At 37.0% G+C, this 18,137-nt stretch overlaps 5 protein-coding genes and 3 non-coding genes across 9 annotated transcripts; 2 read left to right on the forward strand and 6 right to left on the reverse strand.

The window, feature by feature from the left end:
• Nucleotides 1-1,159: 1,159 nt before the first annotated feature.
• LOC18026768 lies at nucleotides 1,160-3,556 on the reverse strand. The gene is made up of 7 exons (XM_006410932.2): nucleotides 3,372-3,556; nucleotides 3,014-3,281; nucleotides 2,581-2,727; nucleotides 1,836-2,490; nucleotides 1,653-1,759; nucleotides 1,504-1,563; nucleotides 1,160-1,416 (listed from the first exon to the last, which is right to left on the reverse strand). The coding sequence occupies exons 1-7, from the start codon at nucleotides 3,543-3,545 to the stop codon at nucleotides 1,385-1,387; spliced, it is 1,443 nt and encodes a 480-aa protein (XP_006410995.1). The 5' UTR covers nucleotides 3,546-3,556; the 3' UTR covers nucleotides 1,160-1,384.
• A 1,071-nt stretch (nucleotides 3,557-4,627) lies between these two features.
• Nucleotides 4,628-4,725, reverse strand: LOC112081770. The gene has a single exon (XR_002896691.1). It is a non-coding gene; the product is annotated as a small nucleolar RNA snoR27 (small nucleolar RNA).
• Nucleotides 4,726-4,772: 47 nt separating this feature from the next.
• On the reverse strand, nucleotides 4,773-4,872 carry LOC112081769. Its single transcript, XR_002896690.1, has one exon. It is a non-coding gene; the product is annotated as a small nucleolar RNA snoR27 (small nucleolar RNA).
• Nucleotides 4,873-4,942: 70 nt separating this feature from the next.
• LOC112081768 lies at nucleotides 4,943-5,033 on the reverse strand. Its single transcript, XR_002896689.1, has one exon. It is a non-coding gene; the product is annotated as a small nucleolar RNA snoR26 (small nucleolar RNA).
• Nucleotides 5,034-5,587: 554 nt separating this feature from the next.
• LOC18026769 (heme-binding-like protein At3g10130, chloroplastic) lies at nucleotides 5,588-6,500 on the forward strand. Its single transcript, XM_006410934.2, has one exon. The coding sequence runs from the start codon at nucleotides 5,599-5,601 to the stop codon at nucleotides 6,340-6,342; it is 744 nt and encodes a 247-aa protein (XP_006410997.1). The 5' UTR covers nucleotides 5,588-5,598; the 3' UTR covers nucleotides 6,343-6,500.
• On the reverse strand, nucleotides 6,386-7,998 carry LOC18026771 (protein transport protein yos1). 2 transcript variants are annotated; one of them, XM_024148129.1, is made up of 3 exons: nucleotides 7,936-7,998; nucleotides 7,367-7,423; nucleotides 6,386-6,829 (listed from the first exon to the last, which is right to left on the reverse strand). In XM_024148129.1, the coding sequence occupies exon 3, from the start codon at nucleotides 6,817-6,819 to the stop codon at nucleotides 6,583-6,585; it is 237 nt and encodes a 78-aa protein (XP_024003897.1). In that variant the 5' UTR covers nucleotides 6,820-6,829; nucleotides 7,367-7,423; nucleotides 7,936-7,998; the 3' UTR covers nucleotides 6,386-6,582. The 2 variants fall into 2 exon arrangements, with proteins under 2 accessions (XP_024003897.1, XP_006410996.2); XM_006410933.2 differs by lacking the exon at nucleotides 7,936-7,998 and adding an exon at nucleotides 7,632-7,863.
• Nucleotides 7,999-8,288: 290 nt separating this feature from the next.
• On the reverse strand, nucleotides 8,289-12,204 carry LOC18026770 (O-fucosyltransferase 19). The gene is made up of 8 exons (XM_024148446.1): nucleotides 11,345-12,204; nucleotides 10,332-10,404; nucleotides 10,189-10,259; nucleotides 10,011-10,099; nucleotides 9,787-9,919; nucleotides 9,469-9,701; nucleotides 8,906-9,382; nucleotides 8,289-8,792 (listed from the first exon to the last, which is right to left on the reverse strand). The coding sequence occupies exons 1-8, from the start codon at nucleotides 11,897-11,899 to the stop codon at nucleotides 8,537-8,539; spliced, it is 1,887 nt and encodes a 628-aa protein (XP_024004214.1). The 5' UTR covers nucleotides 11,900-12,204; the 3' UTR covers nucleotides 8,289-8,536.
• Nucleotides 12,205-14,669: 2,465 nt separating this feature from the next.
• LOC18026772 (ribosome biogenesis regulatory protein homolog) lies at nucleotides 14,670-17,426 on the forward strand. Its single transcript, XM_006410936.2, has 8 exons — nucleotides 14,670-14,857; nucleotides 15,493-15,643; nucleotides 15,899-15,950; nucleotides 16,093-16,221; nucleotides 16,418-16,535; nucleotides 16,652-16,835; nucleotides 16,924-17,037; nucleotides 17,151-17,426. Exons 1-8 carry the CDS (start codon nucleotides 14,763-14,765, stop codon nucleotides 17,256-17,258), a joined length of 951 nt encoding a protein of 316 aa, XP_006410999.1. The 5' UTR covers nucleotides 14,670-14,762; the 3' UTR covers nucleotides 17,259-17,426.
• The last annotated feature ends 711 nt before the right edge of the window (nucleotides 17,427-18,137 follow it).

The following is an 18,137-nucleotide window of genomic DNA, read 5'->3' on the forward strand; positions in this document are numbered from 1 at the left end:
CTAGATCATCGCTCGTTTAACGTTTGGCGCTAGATATTGTTCACATTTAATATAATAACATTAACACATGCTAGTATCTGAAAATTATGGTGCGCCTAAGAGATGCATTAGATTCGAAATAAAAATAAATAAAATAATATTATATCATGGTTAATGAATTTAGGCAGATAATGAATAGTCTAATTATCGATTGTGGCATATTGTGCCAAGTTGTTAATGTAGTTTTCAAAGAGGTTACTCGAATTATAATATCGTCGATTTTTATCTGTAAAAGAAAATTATTTGCATAGTTATTTGGATTTAATTAGAATATAGAAATTTACGTACAGTTTTGTAAACTAGGACGCATGAAGATTAATTAATTTGGATCACCTCGTACGAGTGCATATATATGTGTATATATATACTGCTCAATTTCTTTTTCCTTTTCTTTTGTTTGACTCTTTATTGTTTGTTCGTTAATTAATGAACATCGAAAGGGACATCACAAGTAGTTGCTCAGTCTCAACAGTTTCATATTCAAAGTGGAAAAGTTGTTTATACAAAACCAGAAACTGGACGTATCTTCTTCTTTTTTTCTGTCATCTATGGATTTTTTTATGGGTCCCCTTTTTTATTGTTAAACAAAATTTGAAAGATACAGTTGGCTGGACATATTCTAAATGTTAAGTTTTGTTCAGCAGAAACATTTGGCTGGTGAGTCGGTGACCCAATTCAGGTGAACATTTTAAAATAATTAAAATAATAATAATCAAAGTAATGTTCATTAGTAATCATGGACAAACTTGGGTTCAAGTTTTCCTTCATTTGTCTCTAATTGTTCAGGAGAAGCATTTATGCTATTTTGTACATTTTCCAGTTTCTTATTCTACATGTAATCATCTTTTGTTGGATAACGTTATCCTACTAGCCACGGCTAGGCCCAAAAAATTGTCCTTTACAAAGCCTACCGATTGGGTTATTTTTGTGGCATGTAAAATTTTTGTGTGTTCAGCTGTTAGTGTCAATATACTCAAACACCAATATGAGCGATACCTATTCACCGTTAATACTTGATCACTTGTATTATAAGCCATAGCATATGAATCTCTTGAAATTAGAAAATTACATCTTTAAATACAAAAAATACATCAAAGGTTTCTGCTTTACACTGAAGCCATGAAGAACGGAGAAGTAGTTGATTCAAATAGTTTTGGTGGTAAACTGAAATTACTTTATATTGGTAACTTACATATAAATAGAACTATTTAGGAGCCAAGCAAAGGAATGAAGGATTGCAGTCCCACAAATTGTGATCTACGTTAATATCTAGAAGCGTGGTTAGGCCAACTCAGAGGATATGCATTTTTCATTTTGGGAGTTTTTTAAGTGTAGATCAAATCAGTCAATTGTGATTTCTTGGCCTGCAGCTCTTGGCTGAAGATAGAAGAAAAATTGAGAGTTAGGACATGATGAGATCTATCTGTTGTATGGTTATATGTCACAGTGAGAACGAGCAATTACCAGGACTTAAGATTCTTAGGCATTTTGTTCTGGACTTTACAGTAGTCATGGAGTCGGATCCTGCATATTGAAACAGTAAGACTATCAGTTAAAACAGCTATAGCATTATATATCTACAGTATTTAAGTGAAGAATGAAACTAAACCCACCTTGTGTGTTTATGTCTTTTCCTTGAATCATTTCTGTAACTGTTGAGGTATACTCTGATACGACCTGGTCAGGCACTAGGTTCCCGTTCATTGATTCAGGAGATGACCTGCGATTCAGAATTGTATCTGATAAGTTTGATATTATTTTAAAATGGTTATCAAGCCAAAGAGAAGAATACATACCCTGAAGCATTCTCTATGTGAAATTTTGAGGATTGTGGGAGGCAAGGGTCAGGCATTCCTTCACAACCAAGATCGAAATCGACAAGGAGCTCCCCGAACGGAAAGTTTTCACTCAGAAGATCTATATTGGAAAAATCTATGTCAAACAAATCAGTGTCTGCTTCAGAGCCAGAAGAGGAACTTGAGACCAAATCTTCAGTGGCAGGTGCATCTAATTGCATTGTGGCTTCAGTGTCATCGAAGTTGAGCCTTCCTTTCACATGATCTCTTTTACTAGACATCTTCAGATTAGACTTGACCGGAGAAAAAGAAGAAACCATATGGCTCCTTTCCACTGTATAAGAACCAATTTGTTTGTTAGGACTGACTGTGATTCTCTCCTTGGTAACAATTGTGCACTTTGTAGGAGTAACTTCTTGCCGGGGAGTGGTAGATCTATCGCTCTGAGGAGATACTTGCTTTTGTGGTGTCCTCAGAATAGATGAATTGCTCGGAGGTGACATGTCTGATCTGTTGAACAAACACTTTGCCACACTTGATGTAAGATCAGATGAACCGTTAGCTACACAGTTGTTCACCGGCGTTTGCGTCTCCGATGATGCTCCAAATGTCAAGTAGTTGATGTTCTTATCAGCTAGTGTGATCTTTTTCATCCCTGGAATAAAGAAAAGAAGTCATTAAACACGTTTAAAGGGTAATGGAGACTTAAAGGTATCACATCAAATGAATCACTTAAAGAAGTCACCTTTCCTAGATACAGAAGGAGGAGCTTCTACAGAAACCTCAGGGCTCTTTCGCTTTTTGGTTATAGATTGGCTGCTAGAGGGTACTGTGAAATTCCCAACTCTTTTGTTGCCTGGCAATGTTGCTTGCATAAGATTAGGTGTGCCGCCTAGAAATAAGAACATATAATTAGCTCCATTAGAAAAAAAAATCCACATACATCAAGCAAAATCAGGTTCTAGATCATCTTTCCAACGAAATTTCTCTGGAAACAAATCAACCAAACCAAGTATATTAACTTTGGAACAAAATAAGAAACTTTATATGTCTCATTGCAGAAAATAAAGCACCTCAAAGTAGCTTCAATCTCCAAAATCAGAGCATTTGGCAATCATTGTCAACATAAACTAACATAATAAGCATTCCAATTCAGTCCTAGTATGAATTAAACGCACCTGCAGGAGAGACGCCTAAGTTGCTAGGTTGAGAAGTAGAGACAACCACTTGCATAGCCGCCGGAGATGCTGACGGGATCGCCGGAGGAGGAGCGACGGCGGTGGAGTTGTAAGCGTTCATCACATTCTGCATCCCGTGTAATAGATTCTGAACCCGAGTTTTCTCCTGATCCAGTCTCGCTTTCTCCTGATCCACCACAACTTTCTGCTCCTTGAGGCTTATGTATTCGTTCAAAATATCAACCAGAGGTATCAAACTGTGCGGAACCTAAGAAATCGAAAAGGGGGAAATCTATGAGAAAAACCACAGAAAATTTGAAATTGGGAAAATTAAAAAAGAAAATTTACAGGTGCGTACTTCACGAACAGGGGATTTGGAGATGAGAGAAGAAGCTTCAGATCTGAAGATGGATCGGGTCTCTAAGAAGCGATTATCGCAAAGGTATCGATCGACGAGGTAAGCGACCTGCATCGGAGTAACTTTACCCTTGCCTATACGCTCTGCAAGCTTAGATCTATTCGACCTCACCATTTCTCCGGCTAAGATACACGACTGTGAAGGGAAGGAAAGAAGAAAAGAACAAATTGGGAAGATGGTGAAATCAGGAAAAGAGAGAAGATGATTAGAAAGAGGCACAAAAATGAGCGGGAGATTTTTCGAGCCCTTTAGAACGGTTTAATTCGATTTTGCCGGGGGATATTTTGCGTCTGGTTCTGGCGGTAAACCCAAATTTTTGTTAAAAGGTTAGAATTTGGAAACCCATATTTATTCACTTAACCGCTCGGTTCAAGATTTTGGCGCTTGCTATTTGGACCGTTGGGTTAGGGCTGGTTTTCTTCTACTTATATCACTGTATCTTTTAATCGTTGGATTATGCCTCTACCTCTGTCTAGGAATGTGTTTTGCACATTTTTTATATCCATTATTTCAAAAGAACTTGTTCGTTTTACTTTTGCTATTGTTAATGACAAAAACTTAATAGGGATAGTCTCGTCGTAGTAGCTAATTCAACACATTTTCAGTGTAACCAAATTCTCGGATTAGCAATTATTCACCGAAATATGGATATGTAGCTTATTTTGGTTAATATAAATCAGCCCCTAGTATATAATTAAAGTAAACAAAAAAATCGTTATCAAATGTTGTATTTTTTCTTGGAGCTGAAGCCTTGCCTCCAGCTAAATTGATACACCAATACATGTTTCCTTTTACATTTTTTTTTTGACATCAGTTTCCTTTTACATTTTTCCCATCTTTTTACAATTTTACCCTAAATTATGTACCATTCTGATCATATATTTTTTTTTGGAAACGGAAGATCATTTGCTTTGTTGTTACTAGTTTATCTACAATTTGTGTTTTCACAATTTCACATCAAAGTTGCCAATCGCAGCAGTCCAGCTAGTTTTTTGATCTAGTGTATATCTCCTTTTTATCTTTTATGAATATGTCGTCAGTTTAACAATAAGCAAGAAGAAATGGGTCAGACATGGCGGAAATTAGAAATCAAGCTATGAAGTATATGCGATCACACTTAACAGAGTTATATTAAGTCGAATGAAAACCAAAATAAAATCAAGCCATAATCATATTCTAATCGGTTGAATTAGGATAACAGATCTCAGCGTTTTCTGTTTAGCTTTCTGCAACTCCTATTTCGGAGATTTTAAGATAGATAACGCAGTTTTTCATATGACATCATCGATCTGACTCTAACATCAACCAAAAACTATTGATCAGAAAAGTAACACAAAACAAATTGGATCTCAGGTTTTTCAATGGTTTTATCTTCAAACCCATATAGGAGATTTGCAGATAGATAACGCAGTATAATTAACTAAGACATCATCGATCCAAATCCATACAAGAACACGAAAAGCAAATCCGAGCATTCGAGTATCATAAATCACGAAAAATAAAAGAGGAAAAAGCATCTCAGAATTAACACCCCATTTTTTTCTTCACTAGCAATCAAAGTGCAAGGATAACAATTTTTCATGGATTCATCACCGATGCTCAACCAATAACACAGCCAAGAAAAAAAAACACAGAAAACTCTCTGTATCAAAACTAGCTTAATCTAGTAAAAATCAGACGAAATAATTGGTCAAACCACCGTACGTATTTTCAGAATCTGAGGCTCGAGAAATATTTATATAAGAGCCGCCGAGAACAGAACAAACAAAAAAAACTAAAACCCTACCCGCTGTTTGGTAACGAAAATATATTAATCCGTATCGACGCAAAGGACACAATAACCTTAAAGACACTAACTGCGTGCCGTTTTGTTTGAAATCTCTAAAACACACGTGCCGTTTTTTAAAACCACCGAGCATGAGGTAAAAGCATCGTCGTGGAGCCAGAACCTCCGCAAGAATGATGAGTAACGTAGGAATGCTCTGAACCACAGAAACAAGAAACGTGTCAAGCTGCTTCTGTAAATTTTGGTCATCAAGCAACTAATCACAACTTTGATTTTTCCACCAAAAAAGCCAAAATCCGATTTGAGTTTCTATCGATAATCGATATCTTCGTCTATAAGAATACTGAAATATATTTTTACATACACATTACCTTTTATCAAATGCTCACCACACAATTGCGTTTAGCAACGACAAAAACGAAACTAATAAATAGTAATCCTATGGGAATAGTCTTTGGCAAAACTTACATAATGGGAATGGTTTTTGGTAAAATCGCTGTCGAGACTCCCAAATACACGGTGACCAAATCCGGCGACGGTTATGAAGTCCGTGAATATCCACCGGCCGTTGCGGCGGAGCTCACTTACGATCCGTCGGAATTCAAAGGCGACAAAGACGGCGGATTTCAAGTCTTGGCTAAGTACATAGGCGTGTTCGGGAAACCGGAGAACGAGAAGCCGGAGACGATCGCGATGACAGCTCCGGTGATCACGAAGGAAGGAGAGAAGATCGCGATGACAGCTCCGGTGATCACAAAAGAGGGGGAGAAGATCGAGATGACTTCTCCGGTTGTGACCAAGGAAGGAGGAGGAGGTGAAGGAGGGAAGAAGAAGATGGTGACGATCCAGTTTCTGTTGCCGGCGATGTACAAGAAGGCGGAGGAGGCGCCGCGTCCGACGGATGCGAGGGTGGTGATTAGGGAGGAAGGAGGGAGAAAGTACGGCGTGGTTACTTTCAGTGGTAGGGCGGGAGAGAGTGTTGTGAGTGAGAAGGTGAAGAAGCTGACTAGTGATCTCGAGAGAGACGGGTTTAAGATCACCGGAGATTTCGTCCTTGCTAGGTTTAATCCGCCATGGACTCTACCTCCGTTCAGGACCAACGAAGTTATGATTCCTGTTGAATGATAGAAACTGTATCCCAAAGTTTATAGCTTTTGGTCTCAAGAACTTGTTTTTTTCTTTTCTTTTCCACTTTGTGTTTTGTAGTTAAAAGTAACAGAAGAATAATGTATACAATGCAAGCTTTTGATGATTTAAATTCTAGAGAATGAACATGGATGGATCAACAACAAAGTGCTTATTCTGACAAGGGTCAAAAAAGAAAGTTGTAGAAGTGTTTGGATTGAATTATTTCGAATTTGCATTTTAACCAGAGAAAAGCTTAAAGACGATGACTATTAAGTTAAAGAGCATGAGAGGAAGCCTCATGTACTGGCAAGCGTGGATGAGACCAATGATTTGGCCTTTGAGAGAGTTTCTTTTGCCGGTTTGGTGGAGCTCTGCGAGTGTCCATCCTTTGGGAGCTAGAAAACGGTCTTCGTTGAGTATAGCAAGTGCGTTTGCGAATAGCAGCAATCCTTCCATCAGTGTCCAGAAGCCCATGATTATTTCTCTGTGACACACCAAGATTTGAGAACGATCAAGAATCATGCTTATAGAGTGGGAAACATACATACACAGTTTATCTATTCAAATGGAATTGAATCCACTTGTAATAATCCTCTATTTGAGTGATCGAGTATAAGCCATGAAACATGAATGATACATGAATGAACACTAACCGATTGTAGTACTATACTATAAAGGTATAATAAGCCTCTGTATTTGGAGTTTGGAACGACAAAACTGTTTTTTTTTTTTCAGTGTTGTCTTGCAAACAACCTCTTCAGGCAATAGAATCACATACGCATCTCCAAAATAGTAAGAAGAAGCTAACAACACTAAAAATGGTTTTCTCATTTTCTGAAGGTAAACCATCATAATTGGATCAAAAGATTGGATCCTAATTCTCAGTAGCTGAAGCAGCCAATATGAGGGAAGACAGTATAGATCAGCCTATGATGCTATTTTTTAACATGACGAATTCTCCACGAATAGCGATCAGGCTAAGAGAAATGTGAAAAAACGTTATAAGGGAGCAAATGCATACCGAGTAAAGGAAACTTGACGTTTAGCTCAAGGCTTATTAGAATCCTGGCCTCAGTAACTGCAGAAACCGATAATACAGTTTCCATTAAACAATGGATTTACTACTTTCTCAAAACAAATGATAGTTAGATGCAGAAACTAGAGAAATCCAGATTCGATGCAAATTCCATTTATCAATGGATTTACTTTCTCAAAACAAATGATAATTAAATGCAGAAACTTGAGAAATCCAAATCCGGTCAAAATAGATAGATTAATTGGCTCACATAAAATCCTAACTACGATTTCATCAAAGATCCAAGATTTCAGGTCAAATTCAAGCGAACTGATTGATTGATTGATTGATCTTCCTAAAGAAACAAACCCCAAATCTCGCAGCCATAATTCAAAAGTAAAAGATCGATTTTTTTCAAATACAAGGCCAGAAAATGGAGGGTTGAATCAAGAACAGAGTGCAAATTCCCGCTGTGTCCCCGGAAAAATCATCCCGCCGGGAACTAGCAGCTGGAGAGAGAAAATACCGGCGGAGAGAGAGAAGAAGAGGAAGAAGGAGGAGAAAAAAGTACTTACAGGTAATTCGAAATCGACGGCGTTGAGAATCGAATGTGGAACGAGGATCACGAAGCCTGCAATATGATTTTTATCTCTCACATTTGTTTACTTTAAACTACTAACTCTTTTAGCTAATGTGAATAAACCAGAACCGGGTTTCTTCGACCCGGTTAGAAGAAATTCGTGTGAGGACCCGGTATAAACATAGAAGCTTGAGAATCTTCTTGATGAAGAGCACTATGAAAGAAAATAAAACTTAACAACTTGAAGGGGTGATCGTGGTTGTATGTTGTAGTATAATCCGTACTCCAATATACAATGAATATTCGAGGTCACTAATTAAAAACAATGTGATGATTGGATTTGGACCCCAATAACAAAAATAACACAAATCATGATGCTTGACAAGGATCACTCATCTCGGTATTTATAATCAGACACAAACATAACAAAAAAATGCTATATATCTTTGATGCTCATGTATAGTGTGAATCAATTCTACAGATTTGTGTGTGGATCTTCCAAGAAAATCATCTTCTTCTTTCCTATATTGTACAAGAAGGCTACAAAGTAGTTTAATCACTGTGTTGTCTGTTCAGTATTGTGTTTTCATCTATCTTTAGGCACTCTCCTTCCATCTATTAGACTCTGTTCTTACACTTGATTTCAAGAGTTGCTCAGGCTGAGACTTGTTACAGATGCAATCTGGTTGTGGGTTTGCATAGAAATTCTCCTCTAGCCGAGGGAACTCACCGGGCAGTCTCTCATAAGGCGCTCCAATCCTGTCTCCATGTAATCTCTTCACCTCTGAAGAAAACTCACCCCAAGACATCACACCATCGTCTAAATGATCTATCAGTCTAACAAAATTCAACCTGCCAATTCACAAGACAAAATCATCATCTCAGTAATATAAAAAAAGTAAAGAGATAGAGAGAGAGAGAGGATCCAAAACAGCAAATGCAGTAATGACTCAAAAGTCTCAAACCTGTCAGGATTGATAGTCTTCTTAAACCCTTCAAACCTCCTGTGCCCTTGTACCGCTTTTGCCATATTACCATCATAAGTGTACACAAAAACGTCGCTTTCGAGTGCAACAATGTAATCCAACGCAGCCAAGCGGTTTTGGTATGGCTTAAAGGGCTCTAACTCTTCTTCAGTTGCTAAAGTGGAATGAGAGAAGACGTTTGGGTACTCTTCTCGGAAAGCATCCATGCTGTTTCCTCCATAGATTTCACCGGCAACTATGTACACAGTCGTGGAAGATGGATACCCCATTGCCTTTAGAAATATGGCTGCTTCTCGTGGAGACATCGGGCAACCTCCTTGGATCCGTCTCTCTCTGCTGTCAATCTCTTTCTCTTTCCAGTGTTTAACATTGTACCTCATGATTCTCAGCTCTTCAGCTTCTCCAGCTGTTAGGTTGTGGCTGCAGCCTGTAAAGGCAAGCATGTCTTTCTCGTATCTGCATGGCAAATACTTGAATCTTTTCAATGTCACCAAAAAATGAAAAGAAGTGATGCAAAAAAAAGAAAGAAATATCAACTCTACCTCAAGTGCAGAGCAATGAAAGGCTCACTATTGTTTCGTAACCGGTTAACAAGAACTTCTCCAAAATCTTTAATCTCCTTGGAGTAACCTAAAGCCTGGTAATTAGCACGGCATCTCAGCCGTTGGATTGATGGTGGCAAGCCATTGTTGGCCAAGCGTGAATCGGTGTGTGTAAACTTTATCACCTTGTGCTTTTTCAAAAGTGGTAGCATCTCGTTTCTGTAGTAACTAGCCTGCATTAAAAGCAGAGGACTTTTTTAACCACAAAAGCCGCTAACAAAAGTCCGTTTGGTAAAATGGTGGAAACAAAGCACAGACCTTGGACCAAGAAACAGGAGCCTTGAGGAGAGGTCTCATGGCTGCATACCGTGGAGGCAAGTACTCAACAATGTCAACGTCATCTTTCAATACGTTCATGAAGTGTCTCCAGTCAAAAATATCTTTGAAAGTACTGCAAATAACAAAGAATGTCTCTTCAAATTCCACTTCTTTTCTTGAGGAAATATCTTGTTTGCGTAGAGAGTAAGTAAATAAGATAAAACCTTGGGTCAGTCCAGAATGATTCGTGGTCGAGGAGTGGAAGAACAAGAGTCGCATTCATAATCTTTGCTGCAGCAACCATGTCACATATCTGCATTGAATTTAAAAATCAATAGAAGAAAGGTCAGAAAACAAGAGATCAAATCTATGTAAAACAAACACTTGAACATGAAAACTCACTCCAGTTCTCATCTGATTCAATCCGCCATTCGCGTGTACTAGAAGATAACCGTTGGTTTTCCTACGCAGCCCTGAACCAGACACATTTCAGAAACTGCAACTATTGTTTAAAGAACCTGAAAAATGCAAGCTAACAGGCTTACTTGAACGATTCTTGGGACGTGAAGCACACTGGCGATAATAACCGCTTTCAGGTTTCTGCCATATTTCTGGAATCTGTAAAAACAAAACGTCGCCAAATCATCAGAAAGTCTAGTCAAACAAAAATTAATGATTTTGGCTTCATACGTTGCGGTAACAGATTTAGTTCACATTTAATCTGTGAGACTAAATTGTAACTTAAACAAAGCTAAATCTATTCAAAAGTTCATAAATTGATAGTCATCCCAACAATAAATGCATTGTTTGGAATTTAAAAGATTACTAAACATTTGCAAAACCCCAAAGGAGTGAAACATCAAAGATCTTCCCTTTTAAGTCTTCTTCAATAATCAAAGGGTCACCAATTCACAGGATGCGTCACAAAGAGACAAAATCTCAGGCCTTTTCGAATGAATATATTCAATAAAACGTCGGTTTCGATAATACTAATAATGTAAGGTCAATGAGAGCTATATTGAAAAGTGGTGATCCACACCAAACAAAGGCTGCTCGATTCCCATTTGACTATTCCTCGTCAAATTCCTTTCTCAGAAAATGCAAACGTATATGATTGGTAAAACCGTTACCGATTAGTTAATTTGATCTAATAGTGACGCAATCAACAGAGATATTCCGAGAATTCCACGTTGTATCCTACGAACTCTACCCCACTTTTTCCTAATAGAATTTTCCCGAGAAAACGAAAGGAACGACTTGTTCAAAAACTCGACCTTTGATCAACGACATGAAGAAACAGAGGAAAAAATTGGGTTTTGATCAGAAAAAACTCAAAACTTTGTTCCATTCTAATATTCTAGGGAAAAAAATAACAGAGTAAAATCTATCTCGCAGTGATTAAAAAAAACTGATCACAAGGCAATTGATTGGTCAAATGACGAAACTTTGAAGATTTGGGGGTGTTCATCGATTGGTCATCGATCAGAAAAATCCTAAATTTATCATTTTTTTTCTCGGGAAAGTAAAAATTGTCAATGCAAAGAAGAAAACGACTCACGGGAAGCTTCTCAAAAGCAACGTTCTCCGTCATTGCGCGTTGAGCCATGGACCAATCTTCGTGAAGCGTCCTAACGACGACGAGCTCGTTCAAATCCCTCCGGTGCGCGTGGTCAACGACGCGCCCACTCAAGAGAGAGACTCTGAGAAAGAGCGACGCGACGACGAGAACCATGAGAAGAGCCAAGATCCGACGGCCAACGTTTCTCCCAAAACAGAATCCACCGTCGCAGAGAAACGGCAATTTTAGCTTACGGAGGACAAGGTACCGAATCGTCGGGTGGTGGTAATGATGATCGTGGTGATAATGGGATCCGCTAGACGAGGAACCCATCGAGGAAGGTGAGGAACACGCGCCGCTTTGTCCAATGACATCGCCGTCGTCTAAATCCGGCGAGACGGAGATGTTGACTATGTTGTTGCAGTAATCGGAGGAAATGGATGGTCGTTCGGAGGTGGTGGCGGTTTCAAGGGAATCTCCGACACGGCGGCGTGTGGTGGTGGGTCCGGCAGTGATTGGTGCAACGGCCAAAGTGCTAGCGCCGGCCGCCGACATATCGCCGCCTGAGAAGCAAAATCAATCTCGGAAAAGCGCCAAAAAAATTAAAGGTTGTATTTTTAGAGAGAGAGGGAGAGAGAGAGAGAGTGTTGGTTTTTTTTTTTTGTTGGTTAATATTGTTTTTTGAGGGTTAGTGGTTGGCCATGTTATGGTTTTTTTTTTTGTTTTTCTGTATTAGCCACCGTGATGTTCGGCGAAGCTGTGAGAGGCGTCGAAGCTCTCTCTGATCTCTGTTTCGTATGTATGTATGTATATATATATACTCATATGTATGTTTTATGAGCCTTTCCTTATTTATTTGTTTTCCGTTAATTACACCTTTTTATTTATGGAAATACGAACATTTGATTTTGATTTGTTTTCTATAAAAGCTAGGGTGTCCGGTTTTCTTCTGAACCAAGCTCCACCGAAAACGAAATAAAGGACATTTGGTTATACCGTATATGCTCAAACCAATTTTTTTAATTACCTTCACTAACTATTTACAAAAATCATTGTATTACAATCACCTTATTCACGGAGTATGTGACATTTCTCATCACAAATGAAAAAATATTACCAGGTTATATAATGTTCCACATTCATATTGTTGCTATTCATACAACATTATAGTCGCGAGAACATAATCTCTTACATCTTTTATATATATAAAAAAGGAGAAAACTCTCAGCACATACATTCTATATTATAGTTTTAAAAATCAATAAAACTTTAAAGGGCACTACCCACTAAATTATTTTTATTGTTACATCATCTTCGACAGTTCTATTTACCATTACCTCACGTAGCACGACACATGTGCCACGCCACACATGCCGCTCGTTTCCCCTTAATTGTTTTTTTTTTGTTTCATTTTATATGGAAAAACAAATTCCAACTTACTCTGCTATCATTACATTTTCTTTAAGTGTTCATGTTTCAGCTATTTTGATTTAATTAGGAATAAAAAAAGAAGTTAAACACTGAATTAATTTGTATCATGTGGACCAAACCTTAGATTTGCCGCCAATATAATTGGATACGTAAACACTAACCACATACATCATCCTCCTCTCAAATGCTACCACGTGGATACATTCCAAACACTTTCCGGATCTCAAGCCGGTCGGCAAAAGCACCAGCGGAAAATTCGTTTTCAGCATCTTCTTGGTGCATTTATGGCCGTTGGATCCGAATCAGACGGCCAATACACGATCTCTCTCGATCCTACATGTGAACTTGTCATTAGCGTAAGTAAAGTACCATATCATTTGTACAATCTTCAGATCAAGTATTAAAAATTAGTCAATACTAAGGGAATTCATTTTTGTTTTAAAAGAAAAATTAGCTGAACAATTCGAATTTGGTTTGGTGTACTGTATAAACCGAGTTTACATCAAACCAACTCAGAGATTGTTTTTTGGTCTCTCGAGTTCGACCAAACGCGAGTTAAGGATAAAAGGTTCATAGTATATCAAACACACAAAAATTCACATATTGGACACTGCTGCCAAAATATTATTTATATCAAATTATGTTTTAAGAATAAAAGCTTCAACATTTCTTATATCAAAACGTTATATTTTTAATAAAAATATTTCATACACATCAATATTTTAATTTTCTTTTTTAAACTTCAACTATAGTGACTAATTTTAGTATTTTGATGATAAAAATTGATATGTATCAAATCTTCAAAACAAATTGAATGTTTATGTTTACTTAAATTGGGAATGATCTTCAGTCGCATTTCTCACTACACTTAATAGAAAATTAAAATGAATTCTATCAAATATTTTTAACTCCTTTAAATAATTATTGTTTTTACATTCATTTCATATGGATTCGTTAGTAGATTTGGATGTATGATCAATCATAACCATAAATAACCAAAACATCTGAAGTTAAGCTTATACATTTTTTATTACAGAGACTAAAGTATCATTTTTCGTCCAATCTCTTAATTATTTCTTGTATGTTGGTTTCATGTTCGAAGATCTTCACATTCCTATTTTTAGTATGTTTTTAGTAGATTTTTTTTCTCTTAATGCTTCAACCAATCAACGATCATGCGAAACCTTGTACTTTGATGCCACTTTTTGAGTTGCAAATGTCTAATTTAACGGCATACTCTCAATTAAACAAAACAACAATTGCGCAAAAATGCTCATTGTTTAAACTACTGGAAATTTGGCCTATTCACAAGTTTAAGAATGGAATGGACTATGGTTAGTGGTCTTGGTAAATGGTAACATGCCCATGGTGAATGATGTGGCCGTGGAACAACATAATAGGATGTAGCCATGTAGAAACACTAGAAAGTTTATTCTCTTGTTAGCTCTACTCCACTCTCTATAGCATCTTCAACTTTGTTGTATGTTTGTCTCCAATTTGTTCTAATCAAATTTCTTAAACAATGTGATGAAGCCATATCTTTGTAATACTTTTTCTACATTTAATATGAAAATCCTTTATAGAAAAAAAACTATGGGAAGATAGGTATTTAACCCACTTTGAGACATTAATATATGGGTGTGTGAATTTAACTAGAAAATCCAGATTAAAAACAAAAATATATAAAACAAGAACTGAAACTAATTTTTTCTATGAATTGATTTGTTTCATTTAGGCTAGTTTCATTAGTTGAAAATCGAAAAATTCGAAACCAAACTCAGTAACCGAATTTAGTGGATTCAAACCAAGCCAGATAAACCAAAAAAATATTTAAACCAAGTTTAAATTGTGGATAAACCAAAGGCAATTCTTTTTTTTTTTGATATTTAAACTTGGGAGAGAGAAAAAAGTTTAACTCAAAATATCGCAAAACCCTAAAAACTTTCTTCCTCCACTCTCTCAATTCCAAACACTGCGACGGGAAGACATGGACACGGAGACAGACCAAATATACCAGGTCGATGTCGGAAATCTTCTGGCTTTCAATCCAAATCACCGTTTCCCTTCTGCTCCTTCTACAAGGTTCGTCTTTCTCTTCTCTCTAGTCTTATCTTCGTGAAGCTCGTGTTGAGTTCTTCGGCGGCGGCGGCTTGATTTGTTTTTCTCTGTTTTATGATTGTGTTATATCTTGATTTGACGTGGGTTTATGCTCTTATCTGCTTGTAATTTTTTTTTTCGAATGAAGAGAAGTAAAGTATGCATTTTCCGTAAGAGTAATTAATAGCAAAAGCTTCTTTTTTTTTTTTTTTGGGTTCCCTGCCTTCTGGAGCTAGAAACTAGAAAGTGTCTATAAGGTCTTGTGATGTTATTGTGAACTTGTTTCTTTTTGCTGGCTAAAAATGGGTATAGATTAGTGAAATTAGCCAGCAATCAAAGAATGGTCTGCCAGACGAACATAAGCCATTGTAGTCTCTCTAAATATCAATTACTAAAGTACAAGAGTGAGATATGTAGTCTTATTATGTCCTAAACCATGAGTCACATCAAAAGGCTGTGTCTTTGTTCAGCCACCACTTTCAGTGTTAATTGTTTTGGCAGTTGAAAATCTTTCTCAGTTATAATCTTCTGTAATTAGGGAACAATGCGGACTTACTTGTTTCTGTTGAGAGTTTTGTTCTATATCTATTGTTGAGTACTGTTTCTCCAATTTATTATAGGGAGGAGCTTGTGAAGGAGTGCATTACGGAGGGAACCAAACTTGTTCAGGCGATAGCTGATAGTCTTTTCAACTTTCCATCTACTGAAACTAGTGATGGTCCCCTTGTCCAGTTGCCTCCGCCTACAACCAAACTTCCAAGAGAGAAACATGTAAGGCACTCCTTTTATTCTTCATTATCTCCTACTTTGTGAGATACTATCATTAGCTATGGATGTTTTGATAGTATGGGTTTTGGAAGTTTTTGAAATGGATACCGGTTTGAAATGCAAACAAGTGATTCTTGTATGACCCTTTCCAGAAAACTGAACAACAGATCTAGCATCTCACAAGAGTGTTCATATTTTGCTCATCACTTATCTTTTGAATCTACTATATAAGCATGCTAATCTTCTCCTTTTTTCCAGCTGCCGAGGCCTAAGCCTCCTACAAAGTGGGAGGAATTTGCTCTTAAGAAAGGTAAAGCTGACTGATAATTTGTTTCAATGATTGCATGCTTGAGTTTTTCCTCAGATTTGATGGGTCGAAGACCTCTTTGTTCTATACTTTCATGATAATAATGTTTATGTTGTTCCATATTGTTTTTGGTTATGCTTCTTAGGTATACAGAAGCGCAAGAAGGACAAGATTGTATACGACGAACAAACCGATCAGTTTAAGCGTCGTCATGGTTATGACCGTGTTAACGATGATAATGATATCCCCATTATTGAGGCAAAGGCAACAGATGGTAGGTCTCGTGAATAAAACTTTATTATCTTTTGCTCTTTCATTACCTAGATTATGTTGTTAGTTTCTTAAAAAAGTGTATAAGCAATTACTGTGGCAAATACATTTTTAGTCTCTTTGATTTTTTGACGACAAGGATATGGAGTTGCATTACAAGTTGTATTTTTTTTCTACTTATTATTTTTGGATAACTGCAGAACCAGGAGAAGATCCTTTTGCTAAGAGACTGGATGATAAAAAGAAGAGAGTTGGAAAGCAAGAAAAGAACAGACTACAGAATTTGAAGACAGCTGCTAAAGCTGGTGCTTTACCGAGGTATAACAACTTGGTATTGCGAATGTTTTCCTTGCCCGAGATAGCTTACACGATAGTATCATACCACATGTTTCATGGTTTTGATGACTGAAGATTCAATTATACATCATTTGCAGCCATGTCCAACTTGCTGCAACCGCATTGCCCATATCAGGCACCAAAGCTCAGCCAAAGAAAATTGGGAAAGAGGCACTTGGAGACGTAGCAGGTTTAGCCGCTACTTCAACCGCTAGTGGTGGAAAATTCGATAAAAAGTTGCCTGGAGAAAAACCTCCTAAGAAGCAAGGCAAACATCACCAAGTAATTCAGCGATCAAGTCCTTTACTTTAGTCAATTTGTCGACGAGTTATAGTGTTTTCTGATTTGTGTGTTTTTTGTTTGTTTGCAGTATTTACCGGTTGTGCCAAAGTATGGGGTGGTTGACGAGGAAAAAGAACAGACAAATAAAGTACTTAGCAAAATCTTCTCGAAGCATTCGCATGAGATCCTCAATGTTGGCAAGGTAAAAAAAAAAAAAAAACTTTTCAGCTATCCTCTCTGGTTTTGGTCTTTTGCCTCATGATGTTTGTATGTGAGATGATTATGTTAATCCATTATAATAAAAATGTGATTTAGGCGATAAACATGTACAACGACAAGAAGGAAAAGAAGAAGTCAGGAAGATCAGACAAGCTGAAACCTAAGAAAAACATCACCAAGAAGAAGCCTGCCAACAAAGCCTAGTGAAGAGATTCCCCCTCAATCTTATTTACTTCTGTCTCTCATAACAAAAACAAATTTTGTGTTTCATTTGCTCCTTCCTCTATATGTTAAGTAATATTTTAATCTTTCTGAACACATTGGACCAGATACACAAGTTAAAGCTAGTAAGTTCGAGAAATTAGTGTGATTCTCTAATACTCTCAAGTATCCGATCCAATCAAGTATTTGGCCACCATAAATAATATACACAATAAGGTCAAAAAAATAATAATATACACAACCCACAGTTTACGAGCAACCTCAGTTTCTGTACAAACAAGTAGAGATGATCAAAAATCAACTCTGGTTTTTAAGCCTTTAACCACTCAAGACAAGGACATAAACCCCAGCAGAACCTTGCTGGCTAAGAATCTTTGCTTTAATTTGGTTCTTGTTAACAGTTCAATAAACTTCGTCGAAAGATATACAAAATCGTTTCGATTTAAGAAAAAGACATACAGTACCATTTTTGTATGATGAAAACTTAAATGACATTCGTCCAAGCTTCTCAATTGACAATTGTCATAACTTTGTCCATAACTTGTACATCTCTTCAGTTTTATTTATTTTCTTTTTGCCTATGAAAACGGGGTTTAATGTGTTGCAATAGAAAAAAAACAGCTATAATAGCATCAGAACGCATCAGTACCATCGAACATTCAAACTTTGATGTGTTTACATCGAACGTTATTTTTGACCGACACCACTTCAATAGTAGTCGATAAAAACGTTTTTGGTATAGAAGAAGATGTAGATATAAAAAAAAAGTATCAGTTAACTTGAAATTGTAAAACGAGACTAGAAAATAAGCATAAGTAACACAATAATTCCCGCTAGCAGTAGAACAAACCATTTAACCCC

Source organism: Eutrema salsugineum, unplaced genomic scaffold (genome assembly GCF_000478725.1).
Source record: "Eutrema salsugineum unplaced genomic scaffold, Eutsalg1_0 scaffold_10, whole genome shotgun sequence".
NCBI classification, from domain to species: Eukaryota; Viridiplantae; Streptophyta; class Magnoliopsida; order Brassicales; family Brassicaceae; genus Eutrema; species Eutrema salsugineum.

Bases quoted from the DNA above. Each gene is read 5' to 3' on its own strand.
- LOC18026768 (XM_006410932.2), bottom strand. From the start codon at position 3,545: ATGGTGAGGTCGAATAGATCTAAGCTTGCAGAGCGTATAGGCAAGGGT. The intron at 3,282-3,371 runs GTACGCACCTGT...TCGATTTCTTAG, and splicing joins CCAAATCCCCTGTTCGTGAA to GTTCCGCACAGTTTGATACC. The intron at 2,491-2,580 runs GTGACTTCTTTA...TCTTTATTCCAG, and splicing joins TCCTTCTGTATCTAGGAAAG to GGATGAAAAAGATCACACTA.
- LOC18026769 (XM_006410934.2), top strand. From the start codon at position 5,599: ATGCTCACCACACAATTGCGTTTAGCAACGACAAAAACGAAACTAATA.
- LOC18026771 (XM_024148129.1), bottom strand. From the start codon at position 6,819: ATGGGCTTCTGGACACTGATGGAAGGATTGCTGCTATTCGCAAACGCA.
- LOC18026770 (XM_024148446.1), bottom strand. From the start codon at position 11,899: ATGTCGGCGGCCGGCGCTAGCACTTTGGCCGTTGCACCAATCACTGCC. The intron at 10,100-10,188 runs GTGAGTTTTCAT...AATTCAATGCAG, and splicing joins TGAATCAGATGAGAACTGGA to ATATGTGACATGGTTGCTGC. The intron at 9,383-9,468 runs GTAGAGTTGATA...TTTGCCATGCAG, and splicing joins TTCATTGCTCTGCACTTGAG to ATACGAGAAAGACATGCTTG.
- LOC18026772 (XM_006410936.2), top strand. From the start codon at position 14,763: ATGGACACGGAGACAGACCAAATATACCAGGTCGATGTCGGAAATCTT. The intron at 15,951-16,092 runs GTAAAGCTGACT...TATGCTTCTTAG, and splicing joins GGAATTTGCTCTTAAGAAAG to GTATACAGAAGCGCAAGAAG. The intron at 16,536-16,651 runs GTATAACAACTT...CATCATTTGCAG, and splicing joins AAAGCTGGTGCTTTACCGAG to CCATGTCCAACTTGCTGCAA.